A 15,284-nucleotide genomic window follows, 5' to 3' on the forward strand; every position below is an offset into this window, starting at 1 on the left:
AAAAATATTTTGATAATAAACAGCATTTTATTATTGACTTTTTTTTTTTTTTTTTTTTTTTGACAATGCATATACTAAAACATCTTCTGATGCACAAAATCTTATTTTGATTAACTTATCAAAACAAAATTGTTTAAAAGAAGCACCAATATGAAAAATCTTATAGATGATATCAGAATAATTATAAAAATAATTACAAATATATATATATATATATATATATATATATATATATATATATATATATATATATTCATTGTTAAGATGAAATGCAGTTTTATTTTAGGATTTATAGTCAAATGGTTATTGTTATATACAGAATAATTACAAATAGAGATGTTTAGATGCATTTCTGACTGCAACTACACAAAACTACTGTTATATGTTCAATAAAGTGTATTTATCCAATAATCTGCAGAACAATAGCCAACAAATAAAAAATATTTTAAATTTATGATAGTTCAAAATATTTTAATTTTCTATCATTATCAACAAAAGTTATAAGTTTATCTTAAGTTATTATCAACAAAAAATAAAATCCTGTTAAAATACTTGTGGTTGTGATCTATAATTAAAAAAGTAGTCAAAGTAAATGAAATAGCAAGCCTTTTTATCATAACACACAAATTTTGTTAATATAGTTATCATGCAAATAGTCAGATTAAACACAGTTTTTACTTACTTTTATACGAAGAGAAAGTATTTTAATAGTCAAAAAATTAGACAATGAAATGTTTAATATCTCCACATTTATAAGATCCTGAATTTGAAATTTTTTTAAAAATATGTCTATATATATATAATAAGTCTGTGTGTAAACAAACAACAAAATCAGGAACTTAGTATCATTGTATATGTAAATATAATATTTCTGGAAAATGCAGAAAATTACATGGATAAAATGTTGTGCATTTTGTTGCAATTGTTAATAAACACCAAATTTTGAATTGAATCCATCAGAGATGACAGTCTGCAGTTTCTTCGCACATAAATAAGTGAACCTGCTAATTTAAAAACGAAAGCATGCAATCAATTCTAGAATGTGATTGTAGAATTGATTGCATGCAAAATTATAGATCTAATTGTAGAATGTCATCAAATTGTAGATCAAATTTCAGACATAATTGATCAACAGAAAGTATTTCAAAATGTACGCTTCATTCTACCACACAGTTAAACATTAAATGCCTCATTCCCTTCACTTTTAAATATAAAAATTTACATGAAAACAGGGAGAAGAACGAGCATGCCAATTTAACTGCTACACATTTTAACTCCACTAGAAATACAGAAATAAAATTGGGGCATATGATCAAACAATATGATTCATCAAAACCCTCTAAATTCTAATCTTTTCCAAGAATTTCATATCCAATCGAAACTGTTGACCCAATTTCTTTTTAAACCAAAATGCTGGGTATACTAATGTTTATGATGATTTAAGGATCATTGTAAACAACCATGATATTTGATTAGAATGATCACTACATAACATGATACTGTAAAGCACTGGAATCTAACATAAAATACAAATCTAATAAATAAGCATTTTCAAAATATTTAAAATTCAATGAGAAATCAAACAGGAAAAAAAAGCAAATAATTTTATAATGAAAAAGGAAGTTTAAAATTTATTGCATTATTTTTCATGTGAAAGGTTTAACAGAAACCACAAAGATATGGTGAAAGAAAATTTAAACTCTGGAGCTTTCATTCAGCTCAATAGTAAGAAGAATGACTTCATAGCAGAAATTAAAGAAGCTTTCTATTTTAGTAATATTTGAAAAAATCCAACATATTCAGGCACTTACAGACTAACTTAAGCTTGATATATAAAAATCTGATTAAAAAAAATTTACAAGATATACTTAAATTATTAAATTCCAAATTTCAATGTTTTTATTTTTTTCTTTGTTATTCAGAAAAATAAGTTATACTTCAAATTACACACAAAATAACAAAATATGAAACATATCTAAGAGCAAGAACTAATAAAAAAACAGGGAAGTATTTTAACTTATTTCAAGAATTAGAAGACAATCGAGTATCTTTTTCCAACCCACTGACCTCATATGTGAGGTCAATATTTTTGTCTTCCCTCATTAAAAATTAAGTTATCCATCTTGTATTGGATAATCCAATATGATAAGGGAGTAAATTATTCACTAGACAGTTAAAGCAGAAAGAGATTAGTTCATCAGGAAAATACATATCAACATTTCAGTCCTATAAAAGTATTGTAAATTTTACTTATATTCCGAGGAAAAAAATGCCCACACTTCTTTAGATATTGTTATCTATCCCATATAGCATTTGGATATTAAAGTTACAAAAGTTATTTTTAGATAACTATTTATAATAATTATTTTTAGAAGATGTAAAAATTTCAAAAATTAATAGAAAATACCCCACAATATAAAATATTCCATACTATGCTTTTAAACTGTATTGAAAATAAGTAGCATAAACATCTTAAAATTTCATTAGTGACACATTAGATTCTTTTTTTTTTTTTAATAGATTCTATGTGACTTGCATCTTTAATACATCAATTTGTTTCTCTATTTCTGATATTCCTGGATTCATCTTATTGCAATGCATTGAAAGGAACTGAAATATTTTTTAAAGCATCAGTCATATTTTTAATATTAAAAACATATATCAATAAGCAAAATAAACAATTATTAAGAGAAATATTTAAATTGCAAGAAACTTTAAATTTGTTCTTATTATAATGAAAAGTTTCTGAAATATCATCAAGAAACTCTCAACTTTTTCAAAGATGGATTGATTTTTATTCGAGAGACTTAAGAGAAAAAATCTGAACTAAAATAAATGTGTTTGACTATACTACACATTATAATAGCTACCTTTACATCGCTTTTCTGAGTCATTAAGAGAAATAATATAATAAATCATAATATATAATTGCTTTTTTTTTTTTTTTTTTTTTTGTAATTTGTTGCAAGTTACGAAAAAATATTCACATATATTTTCAAAATCTTTGTACAATTCTTTTTAAATCAAATTTGTATGTATTTGTTTACAATGATACTGCGATTGTAAATATTACAGCAGGAAAAAATATCTTTTCATATACAGATTAAAATCATAATAATATATATTTATAAATTAGTTAAAACTAAAATCACAAACTGAACAGGAAAATTTATATAGAGCGACTCATATTTTTATTCGATTAAAAAATAAACGACTGTTTAGAAATCGACAAAAATACATTCCAATATTTTTTTATATTTTTCTTTGAATTCAGGAAGATTCTATGCAAAATATTTTATCTCGACAGAAATGGGGGTAGATGCATGCGATAACAAATGTAAACATTGATAAATCAGTTCATTAAATTCAAAAAATATTTTAGAGCTACATGTTGTGTGGGTGATATTTACCTTTGCTTTGTTTAATTGCTCGAGGCTCCCATCTAATACAGACAGTTTGAATTGCGAGCATTCGGAGGTCAGTTTCCCCGGAGCTACCATCACGTTTCTTTGACCAGGTGGTTCTTGCTCCTGAAAGGAATCCGGAGCCGGATCTACGGACACTCCGAAGAGCAAGCGGATTCTTGAGAATAACACGCGCACATTCTCGCATTTTGTCCTCGGCAGGTACAAAGTGATGCTGTCACACATCCCTGGGGTGAAATGTCACACTTTTTTCAAAGTTTCGTTTCCCCCTAGAGAGCCATTCTAAGAACATGGGGTAATGTATGTTGATGTGCACAGCAGACAAGCCGACTGACACACACACTTGGCCCCCACCGCCATTACGGATCGGTGGTAATATTTGAAAAACGCACTCTGGTGGCGAAGAAGCTAAACAGCAAAACTGGATTTTTCTTGTTTCAACTGAACACCGTCAAACTGGAACCATGAAGAAGAAAGGATAGGTTTGCTTCGCAGTTAGGAATAATATTGTGGTCTGTAACATTTCTGACTTTCATGTATGAACGAAATAAAAAAAATCATCTAGTCGATGTATCTTGGTATAATTTTACAATATATAAGAAAAATTACCTTATGCGGACATTTTTTATTTGAGCATCTCATAGATTGGTCGAATATTCTAGTGTGATATTTCAGACTATAAAACTTCAGAATTTCTACTACAAATGTGCAGTCTAGTGATGTAATGAAGAGAGAACGACTTTGTCCTCTTTCTTTATGGCACATTGAAGATAATTCTTTTTTATTTGTTAAGCCAAGTTCTTAAAGCCAGAAGCTGAAGAATAAGATTGAGTGGGTGAAACTCCATTTACAGAATGCATGAACCAAAAGCACACATAGAATACAAGCCTCAAAACAAATTAAAACAAACATAAAAAAACGACAACAAAAGTTACAAAATTCAAACCATATTAAGTAATATATATATATATATATATACAAATGCCTATATGATTAAAACGGAAATACGGAAGCACAAAAACATGAAAAACACGCCGCCCAAATAGAGGGATATTAAAATCATCCCTTTTCATATTTAATTTTCAAATTAAAAGACTATTATACGCACACACACGCATAGCCAACACAGAAACATGAAGAAACAGAAACATGACATATTTATGAATTTCAGTATGTAAAGACAAAAAATAATGTGTAATTAAGCATAAAAAGGAGGCAATATAGTTAATACAAAAAGAAGTAGGTTCGTGCAATTAAAAATTGAGAACAACTCGCTTTGAGAACACTAGAGTTATATGATAAGTGCCAAGTTCCTTAGTAATCCTGTTAAAAAGTCTTATAAAATTTATGCAACATGAAAATATTAATATAATTAAATTTAGTATAGGCATTTGGAAAAGTACTCTGGTTTTTTAACGATTTCACAGACAGAGCGAAGTCTGTAGAGCTCAGTATGTCAATACAATCGATCAAACCATTGATAATCTTATTTAAAAAAAAAAAAAAAAACACCAGAAACATCTCGTCAGCAACGCAAATTAGGCAAGATGAAGACATATCTTGAAAATAAAATACAGTTTTCTTATAAAATAAATAAGGCAAGAAATTGGTTTGAAAAAGTTCCATAATTTGAATTTTATTACGATAATCAGTAGACCAAATAATGCGACATATTTCAAACAAGATTTAACATGAACTTAATATAAAACTTTCAGCCGGTTTCCTGGTTGTTCTTCTCTTCTGTTCTACCTGTGAGGTGTGTTCTACCTGTGAGGTTAGTTAAACAAAGGAAGTGGAAGGTAAAAAAAAGTTAAAGAGAAGAAATAAACAAAAATATACTGAAAGATAAAATGAAAACGAAATTAATGCAGAAAAAGCATCAATTCAAGAAGCACCCATTTTCAAAATCCCTTACATGAGCGTTTAGTGCTTCGTAGAATAATGAAGAAAATCAAATATGCATTCTGGACGCTCATTCGTCAACCAAATGAAACTCAAAATTTCATACCAAATTATTTTAATGATAAGATCAATTATCATATTAAATCTCTGTTACTGCGTTTACACGCTTGTGAACGAGCAGATAGACAGACGGTCAATCTAGATTTGAAATACTTTAGATGTTAAATCGGCGCGTCTTCCCCGTGATCTGGGCGTCCCGTGTTCGAGTCCTGGTTCGGGCATGGTTGTTCTTCCCCTTGTGTTCTATCTGTGAGGTGTGTGAAAGAGCCCCCTCTCCTGTAAAAAGGGGTTGTGCAAGCGAGTGTGTGAGGGCATATCTTCATATGAGCTAGAAGTCAGACTTCTGCTCTCGGGTGCTCAGAGAACTTTACCCTCAGAAGCTACTGCAACCCCCTTTCCGCTGTAACACGGACACGACATCATCATCATAAAACCTTCAGAGCGATTTCACTCGAAAAACTCTCTAGTTTTACGTTTAAGAATTGAAAGCTTACGATATGCTTTGGTGGTCATGGAATCAATATGTTACGTCAAATCAAGTTTAGTGTCGAAAAGAATACTCAAATCTGTGACCTAATATCAGCCTGATAATGCAAGATCATTAATTTTGTTTATCTAATTCGAAGACTATGCTTTTCTAATATAGCTAAGAAACTACGTTTATCAGTGTTCAGGTGTAACTTTTTGTCTGTGTTCATATTAAAAAAGGAATCTTAAGTATTACAGACAATTCATATCATCATATATTTGCATGAACGTTCTTTAAAAAATCATATTTTTTGGTTATCAAGTGTAATTGGTCAGGTACTTATTTTTTTCATTAAATTTATTCAGCTATTAAAACTAAGTCGGGATAGCCTGGTTGGTTGGGCGTTGGATTCGCATCCCTAAGGCTGTAAGTTTGAACACCACCGGCCGAAGACTCTTCGTGTATATGGTGGCTGGTGCTCATATAAATCTGTCGTATGTACAAAGGCCACCAATAGTACTAAGACAATACTACTGGAGGTACTGGATCAGAGTGATCGTTCTCTTATTCAAGTCTAAATTACGATCTGTGAATGAAGTCCGCCCCGTGAAAGGGGCTGTGACGTACGAGTAGCTAAGACCTATTCATGGCCCTATTGGCTACCCTTAAAATCACTGACTTCGTTAGCGGGCTTGTCCATGACAAGTTTCATGAGCATAAACAACAGATATTAAAACATTTATAATCGAAAGTATGAAATATACAGGGCTGGTAAGAAATTAGTTACCCACTTCAGGGGGCTCTAAAATATGTTCTATTGGTCCAAATAAGATAAAATTTGAACTACAGATTTTTCAGATCAATTTAATTCATTTATCAATTTAAAAAAATTAGTACAAAAATTCACCAAAAGATGGCGTTGTAACACAAATGGCATTTATTTGCATGTATTGAAAATGTGAAACATAATTTGCGTTACAGCGCATCTATATCACCATCTCTCTTTCGATAATAAGAAGGTGGATTCTGCACGAACATTAGTTTCTTCTCTGTTCGCCATGCCTACGTTGCAAGAAAAAGCGCCTACTGGTGAAATTGTTCTACCAGAACCAACAAAACTCCGTTGCAGCTCTAAAGGAATTTCGTCGTATGAAAGGTTGTATGACATTTGCGTACAGTACACTTTGCGTACCTGTCATAAAACTGTCAATCAATAGTCTCGTTTACAATGCGGTTGTTTTACTGATAAGAGTCAGTTCTAGAAGAGGTTATCTAAACGTTATCTAAAAGTGTCATATTTGGCAAGAGTTAGCATGATGTTTGATATAATTTCGAATACTTAACGATACGTTCATTAATACAATTTTATGCGTTTTAGTACTATATGGATAATTTCCACTTTGCTTTTTATGAAAGACGGATTGCTTTTCAATGTATTTATTCAAAAATGTATGATAAAAATCATTGAAGAATGATATTTCTTCTCATATAAATAGTGTATCCACTTCGAAATAATAATCATTTCTTCTAGATTCTAGATATAAATGCATTACTTTACATAACTATAACGTTTTGTATTAAACGAATCTTATTTAAAACATAGTTTTCATTAGTTTTTGCTTTATTTCTTCTTTATTCGTTTATTTAATTCAATAATTTCGAGCATTAAAATATATGTTATTTAAATATAGGCACTTAAAAAAAAAGTTGTTTCTTAAATTTAAAGTACAATTAAATGAGGTGAGTGATATTGGAATGATTTTTAAGAAGGGAAAAGATGCAAAAGCAGTTCTTGAAATGCCGTAAGTAGTAAGAAAAGCTTCCAACTACGGATGTTAAGTTTCCATGCTATATCAATTTTTTTTTTTTTTTAAATCAGTTTCCAGAGTAGAACGCCATTACAAATTTAAACTTTTCTGTTTATAATCGTAGATTTAATTTAAATATTGTTACATTTTTTTAAATCTGTACTATGATAAAAATAAATTATTTGTTCATTATATGACTTTGCATTTTGTATACGAAATATAGTAAGTATACGGTGCATAAAATAATCACTAATTCAGAAGTATATTACTAACTTACTAACTCAGAAGTATATTAATATTTTGTTAACTGATCATTTGTATCTGCAAAAATTTGTGGGAGATATTAGCTGAATTCACATTTATTTTCTTCTAGTTGCACTATTTATTAAACCATAATCCAAACCTACTGCTAAAAAATAAAATAGAATTAAGAAAAATGTTTTTTACTTTAATATATGTAGTATATGTTCTTCAGAAACTTTAATTTTATTAAAGATCGTTTTTATATGCACAATAAGTCATTAAAAATGGTATTGAATGAAGTTCTGGTAATATACTCTTCAACAATATACATCTACACCTTTATTGAAATGTTTACTCATTAGCTATGCATTTTTGCCATATTTTAAACAATGTAATTATTTCTAATTTCAGAAGAATTCATGGCCGTTTTAAACCTTCCAGGGGTTCTGAGATAATGCAAATCTCAAAATCCCTTTTTCTCTCCAAATTTTTTTAATTGATTTTAATTTAACTTTTATTCAGCAATTTTAAGTAGTAAATTTTGAAAACTGAAGTCGCAAGTCCCTTTCTAAAAAGTCCATTTCAATATTGTTCGATTAAAAAAAGTACACAGTCAAAACGTAAAATTAATTTTAAGAAAAATATCGAAAACAAAAGACAACTTTCCATAACACTCTAAACAATATTGTAAAAGGAGGGAATATATTTTTTTAAACTGCAAAGCTCCAAATTTTTCAGAATTTTAAAATAGCATACCGATTAACTTGTAAATGGTAATTAGGAATATTACTAGAATAAAGTTTCAAAATTAATTAAATCAATAATTGATTATGATTTGAATAAATTTGACTGCAAGGCCGTCTGTCATTCAATGAAAGTATAAAACTAAATATCTTTCTACAACCACTAAAAATTATCAAAATCTGAGGATATTTTTCTTTGTTGCTTTTTTAACTAATCACTCTTTGTTAAGATTGTCATTTAATCAGACTCGTCATATTTAAATACTTCTTCATCCAACTAGAATATTATGTTAACTTACCTGCATATGCATTTTGCAATTAATATTTATCATAAGTATTTTCTATAAGCTTCTTATGCATTCTACTTTCAAAATTTACATCATCAATGGAAGAATAAGAGAATACAGTGTTTCAAAATTATCTAAATTTGTAACAATGTCACAAAAGATAAAAAATTCACACTAAGAATATTTTAAAATAATATACAATACATTGCGATATGATAAAAATCAAATAAATAGTAAATGCGGGATAAATTTAAAAAATAGTAAAAAATGCTTTCTAACATATTATTATTCCATTTTCAGTTGAAATATTCCATTAAAATATCCCGAATTTTATTTTTAATTCATAAAATGAAAAAAGGACTGTTTTAGAAACTTAAATAACAAAATACCTGATAACATGCGCGCACACACACACACAAAGGAGGGGGGAGGGGAGGGAATGGGAAAAAAATGGACATTTAACACGGAAGCATAAACATTAAATTTCACAGATATCTCCAAATTTTTAATTTAAATTATTCAAAAATTAAAGTGTGGAATATTCAGACTTTAATCTAAAAGTTTCAATTATCAAAATAAGATTTTCTTCCAAGAATAAAAGTGAATGTATATATATATATATATATATATATATATATATATATATATATATGAGTCTATCAATCTATTTAAAATATAGACCATTGCACGTAGAGATACTAAATTTAACACACGTATATTTGGGAGAAAGATATATGCAATTCAGTGGATTTTAAAATATTAATACAAAAAATAATGTTTCTAACGTAAATTATCTTAAAATTTTGAAAAATTCATTAATTTTATTGGTTTATCAGTCTTTGTGTATTTTTATTCTGTAAAAAGAATACAGATCTTAGATAGCATGTATGTTTTATAATCAAGATCTTCCGTTTATATTTACGTATGAAAAGATAAAGTTTTCATATAAACGAGAATACTAGATATTTAAATATAAGATAAGATGTATTTTTATAACTATATCAGGCTTGTTTAGTTATTTATTTCATGTGTATATGAATTGTTTATTTGATTACCAGATTTATCAAAAGCTTTGAACAGATTTAATTTCAAATAGTAGGAAATTTATCAACTGTTAAATTCTCTTATGGATTTGTGTGTTATTAATTAGCTGAAATGCACATTTAAATAATCCACATATCTTAAAACAATTGGAATCGCTTGTGATGATAATAGTTAAGTTCAGGTGTAATTGTTTAGAATGGAATTTCTATTTCAGATTTTTTTTTTAATTTTATTGATTTTCATTTGAGAACTATATTTAGCATACTTTGACTGTGAATGAATAATGCAGAGAATTGATATGATTTGAAAGTAGAAACTATTTTTTACTGTAAATTTTTAGAAAGTTATCACGGAAAAAAGTTAATATTTCTCTTAATTTTTGATTAATTAAAATTCTAATTAAAAGTTCAAAGAATCACTTTCTTATCCTCCAAAGTATATATTTGCCAAATTTGATAGGCAGACTGTATGGTGCGTACAGAGCCAGCATATACACATAGAGACAAAAGTTTTTTCCTTGTGGTAAAGTATCAAAATTTAATTAAAATACCAATACATTTTCTCGCCAAATACTCTTGCCAACAGATAACATATGTTTTAGAAAACCTAGACTAATCACTCCCTACCCCCTTTTTTTCAAAGAGCTACGCCTGATTTATTGGCCTTTTATGGCCCGTACGCATTTGTCCCACTACCGTATGAAGCAGACACGAAGAGATCCAATGTCTCCACGTGCTCTACGCAAAATGATACAGAAATTTGAAAAAACCGGGCATCTTGGCATTCTTCCAAGTAGAGGAGGGGGGGGGGACTCGTCTTTCAGCGTCAAAAATGTTGCGACCGCGCTGGTTGAAGCCATTTTCAACTGTACGAAAAATTGTACGGCAGATTTTGCATTTTTATCCATACAAAATCAAGTTTGTAAACCCGTTGCAGAACGGAGATTCAGAGGTCCGTAAAACTTTTGCACTTCACTTCCTTGCTCGAATGGTGGTTGACACAACTTGGCCATAGAACATTCTGTGGAGTGTTGAGGCCCACTTTTGCCTCAATGGGCAAATTAACACCCGCAACTGTCGAATTTGGGCAGAGGAAAACCCTTACGTTATCCAAGAACAAACCTTTGCATCCTGAAAAAGTGGCAGTATGGTGTGGTTTTACAGCTACCTTTATCATTGGACCGTCTTTCTTTGAAGAGATAACTTCAAATGGAATCCAAACCTGTTCCGTCACAGGGCAACGGTACCAGGATATGCTGAGGCATTTTGAATCCAAACTCTTTTATATCTTAGATGCCTTCAAGACATTATTTTCATGAAGGATGGTGCACCACCTCATATTGCTCGTCGTGTAAAGCGATTGTTAATACAGCATTCCACAAAAGCACGAGTTATCAGCCGTCATTTCCCGATAGCATTACCACCTCGCTCGCCGGACATCACCCCTTGCGACTTTTGGTTGTGGGGTTATTTGAAGGACAATATCTACCGTCAAAGGCCATCATCTCTACCAGATCTGAAGGACAACATTCGCCACCATATTCTTAATATTCCGGTAGACTCATTCCGGTCATCTATAGAAAACATGGTTCTACAATTATAGCATATTGTTGAAAATGAAGGAGGACATATTGGGCAATTTTAATTTTAGTTTATTTAACAATTGTAAACCATATTAAATGGTTTTATGTGCATTACAACGTCACCTAACGGTGAATTTTTGTACTATTTTTTTTTTAAATTTAATTAATGTAAAGCGCATCATCTCAATAATCTATAGTTCAAATTTTATCTCATTTGGATCAATAGAACGCATTTTAGAGCCCTTCGAAGTGAGCAACTTATTTCTTGCTAACCCTCTACATAGTGGATGGTGTGTATTTATGAGCTGCACCGTTTAAGTCACCGCAGAAGGCGCCAGGCGTTGAACGGGGCCAACCAACTAAACCATTCGCTAGTTCGTTGTCAGGATTAATGATAGATTTCAAAAGAGACTCGAATTTCAGCATTTTGAATTTTGAGATCGATTAATTTTTATTTTATGGAATAATTCTGCACTATTTTTAATATCTAAAACACTTATTGTGCAAATTTGTCCATTTTATTGTTCAGCTAACCGTACTTATTTTCTTCTTTGGTGTTTAATTTTGGAACAGTTCATAATTTTATGAGTGGCAGCATTTTTTTCTTTTTGGTTCCAAACTTGTGTCATATTTGATTAGTGAATTTAATTATATTTTTGATCAATCCCAGTTTTATCAATAATTTTCATCTGTTGAACCATGTGATACATTACAAGTTTTATTAAGAGATGATATGAAAAGAAATTTCAATAGAAATTAATTTACATAATGCTAGCGACGCGTGCAAAAGTAAACTAAAGAGGTGAAAAAGGAAAAGTTCAGTTTCGAAATCAAGGATAAAACTTAGTTAATTTTTTAGTGTTCAGATTTCTTAGTGTTGCTGATCTTTAGTTCCTCAAGTCAAATTAAAGATGGTATACATCAGCAACTTTTATATCACCTACAACTGCAGGTAAATTTTTAAATAGATAAACTGACTGTAGCAAAGTAGAATGCTACAATGTTAGTAATATCTGAAACTAACAGTGATAAGAAATCTAAATTTTATAAGACCCATTCAATACATAAATGAGTTAAATGTTAATAAATTTTCTGAAGAATCTAATATTAAATTAAAGCTGTTAACTGAAGAGATCCTGGAAGTTGGAATCTATTGAATACTGAGCTTGTAGAATATACAGGAGTTGGACTAAATCATGAAAACACCTAACATTTTGGCCTCATAATCCGTGAACATGTTATAAACAATCAAACCTTGACATATTTTAATGTTTTTAAGTTTTATTATTTTTGTTATTTGATATGTTTATTTAAAATAACTGGGTTTTTTTACAATTTTTTTTTAAGTGGTTATAACCTTATAAAAATGGCAGACCTCTAGGACTTTCAAAGAGGCCAAATTGTTGGTACTCGTATGGCAGGTGCTAGTGTAACAGAAACTGCCGGAATGCTTAACGTTTCAAGAGATACTGTCTCAAAAGTAATGACTGCTGTTGAAAGAGAATAAAAAACGTCCTCAACAAACCACAGATCTGGCCGAAAATCGAAGTCATCTATAGATACCGTCGGACTCTAGGATCTAGAGGATCGCAAGATTCCGGCTCCTAAAATTACTGCAGAGCTCAATGAACACCTACAGAACTCAGTTTCCATGAAAACTGTTCGTCGGGAGCTGCACAAATCTGGATTCCACGGAAGATCTGCAATTAGGAAACCTCTGCTCTCAAAGACAAATGTTTCACGTTTAGAGTGGTGTAGAAACCTCCTGAATTTGTCCCTCGAGCAATGGAAAAATGTGATTTTCTCTGACGAATCATCGTTTACCCGATTTCCGACCTCCGGTCGAGTGTACGTTTGGAGACAGCCTAAAGGAACATTTCATTCAGATTGCCTTCTCCCAACCGTAAAATATGGCGGGGGTTCTGTGATGATCTGGGGTGCTATTTCTTGTAAATCCGCCTAGCCAATGATTTCCCTTCATGGAAGAATTAACAGCCGAGACTATTTAGGGATTTTGGGCGACCAAGTTTCTCCTATGGTTCAAGAACTGTTTCCGGAGGGGAACGCCATCTTTCAAGGTGATAATGCACCAATCCATACAGATAGAATTGTTAAAGAATGGCACGAGGAACACTCGAATGAAGTTGAGCATCTCATCTGGTCACCACAATCCCCAGATCTCAACATTATTGAGCATTTATGGTCGATTTTAGAGATTCAAGTAAGAAGTCGATTTTTCCGCCATCATCTCTAAAAAAACTGGACTGAAGAATGGGCTGAAATTCCTTTGAAAACAATTCACAATTTGCATGAATTAATACTGCGGAGACTTCAGGCTATAATTGGCGTAAAAGGTGAACCTACACCATATTAAAATATTTTGTTGATTTTTCAAGGTGTTTCCATTATTTTGTCGAATTCATGTATTATATCAAATATACCAGAGCATTTAGAAAACTAATTTTTCACTGTCCAACCGTTTTAAATCTAATTATCCTAAATTTGCAAATAAACATATGTTTTTTTAATCAAAAAAGGTGAAGAAAGGTGGATAATGATGCAGTCGAACTCAAATGGATGTGCCTACTGCTTACCATGCAAATTATTTGGAGGGCAAAACTCCTTCTTCTACTGATGTTTTAACGATTGGGAAAATGATTGGTATAATGATTGGAAAATTACTAGAACATTAAAAAAGTACCGAACATAGAGACACCATAAAAACTTATGTTCTTTGAAGTAATTCGTTAGAAAAAAAATTGTTACTATAATACATCAAATGTATATAAAAGAAATAATATTTCAAATATAAAATTTCAAATTTAATGAACATTTTGAATTTTGATATAAATTATTAAACACGAAAGATGACAAAATTCGAGGAAGAAGCAACTTACTTGTACAAAACCATCAAAATCACTTCTCTTAGTGAAGAATGCATGATTTTCAAACAATTTGCATCCATTTGAATTGGAAATAGCTCACAATGTTTCGGCGAAATTTCTTAAAACTAATTCTAGGAAAAACTATTATCCTATCTCTTTCCCAACTGCTAATACAAAATCTTGAGAGTCATTTTATAGCATTTTCAAAAGAATAAAGAATTTCTTAAGAAACTCTTCAACACAAGATAGGAAAAGGATAAAAAATATGCTACACTTGAAAGTCTGAACATATTAAAAGCGTTGAATTCGATTAAAGATTTTGCTACTTTAAATGTACGTGAACTTAAACTGTAAGCTGATAATTATTCCTTTTTAATAAATTGGAATATCAATTATTCATTTAAATGGTTACTCTTTACGTGTTCTGAAAAATAACAATTTTTAATACATTTGTTTGAAATTGATTATCATTCATGTTAATCATGAAATTGATTATCATTCAGAAACATTATCTAAGAGCTATGGTTAGTTTCCAGAGAATTAAATTATTTTTTTTTTGCCATTTTTCTTATATATATATATATATATATATATATGTGTGTGTGTGTGTGTGTGTGTGTAGAGAGATTTAATTTGTGGCCACTGTTATACCGAAAGTACCCAGTTTTCAATTTAGTTTTATTGTATTGTAATAGATGGTACCATGGGTTCTATTAATCCAAAGAGCTAAGTCACATGACCATAAGTTTGAGTAAAAAGCAAGCTGTTTGCATTCGCTCGAAAAAAGAGAAGAGTGTTCTTCGTCTGTGGTAACGATGAGCGTTTAATAATCTTAC

General features: G+C 30.3%; 1 protein-coding gene across 1 annotated transcript in view; it reads right to left on the reverse strand.

Annotated features, from left to right (window-relative positions):
* The window catches only part of LOC129990071 (probable ribonuclease ZC3H12B), an 84,815-nt gene extending 81,031 nt beyond the window's left edge, over positions 1 to 3,784 (reverse strand). Inside the window, exon 1 of the mRNA XM_056098122.1 lies at positions 3,411 to 3,784. Coding sequence (XP_055954097.1) covers positions 3,411 to 3,650 — 240 coding nt within the window. The 5' untranslated portion in view covers positions 3,651 to 3,784. The remainder of the gene's footprint in view (positions 1 to 3,410) is intronic.
* Between the last annotated feature and the right edge of the window lie 11,500 nt (positions 3,785 to 15,284).

The sequence above is a fragment of the Argiope bruennichi genome, chromosome 2 (assembly GCF_947563725.1).
Source record: "Argiope bruennichi chromosome 2, qqArgBrue1.1, whole genome shotgun sequence".
NCBI lineage: Eukaryota > Metazoa > Arthropoda > Arachnida > Araneae > Araneidae > Argiope > Argiope bruennichi.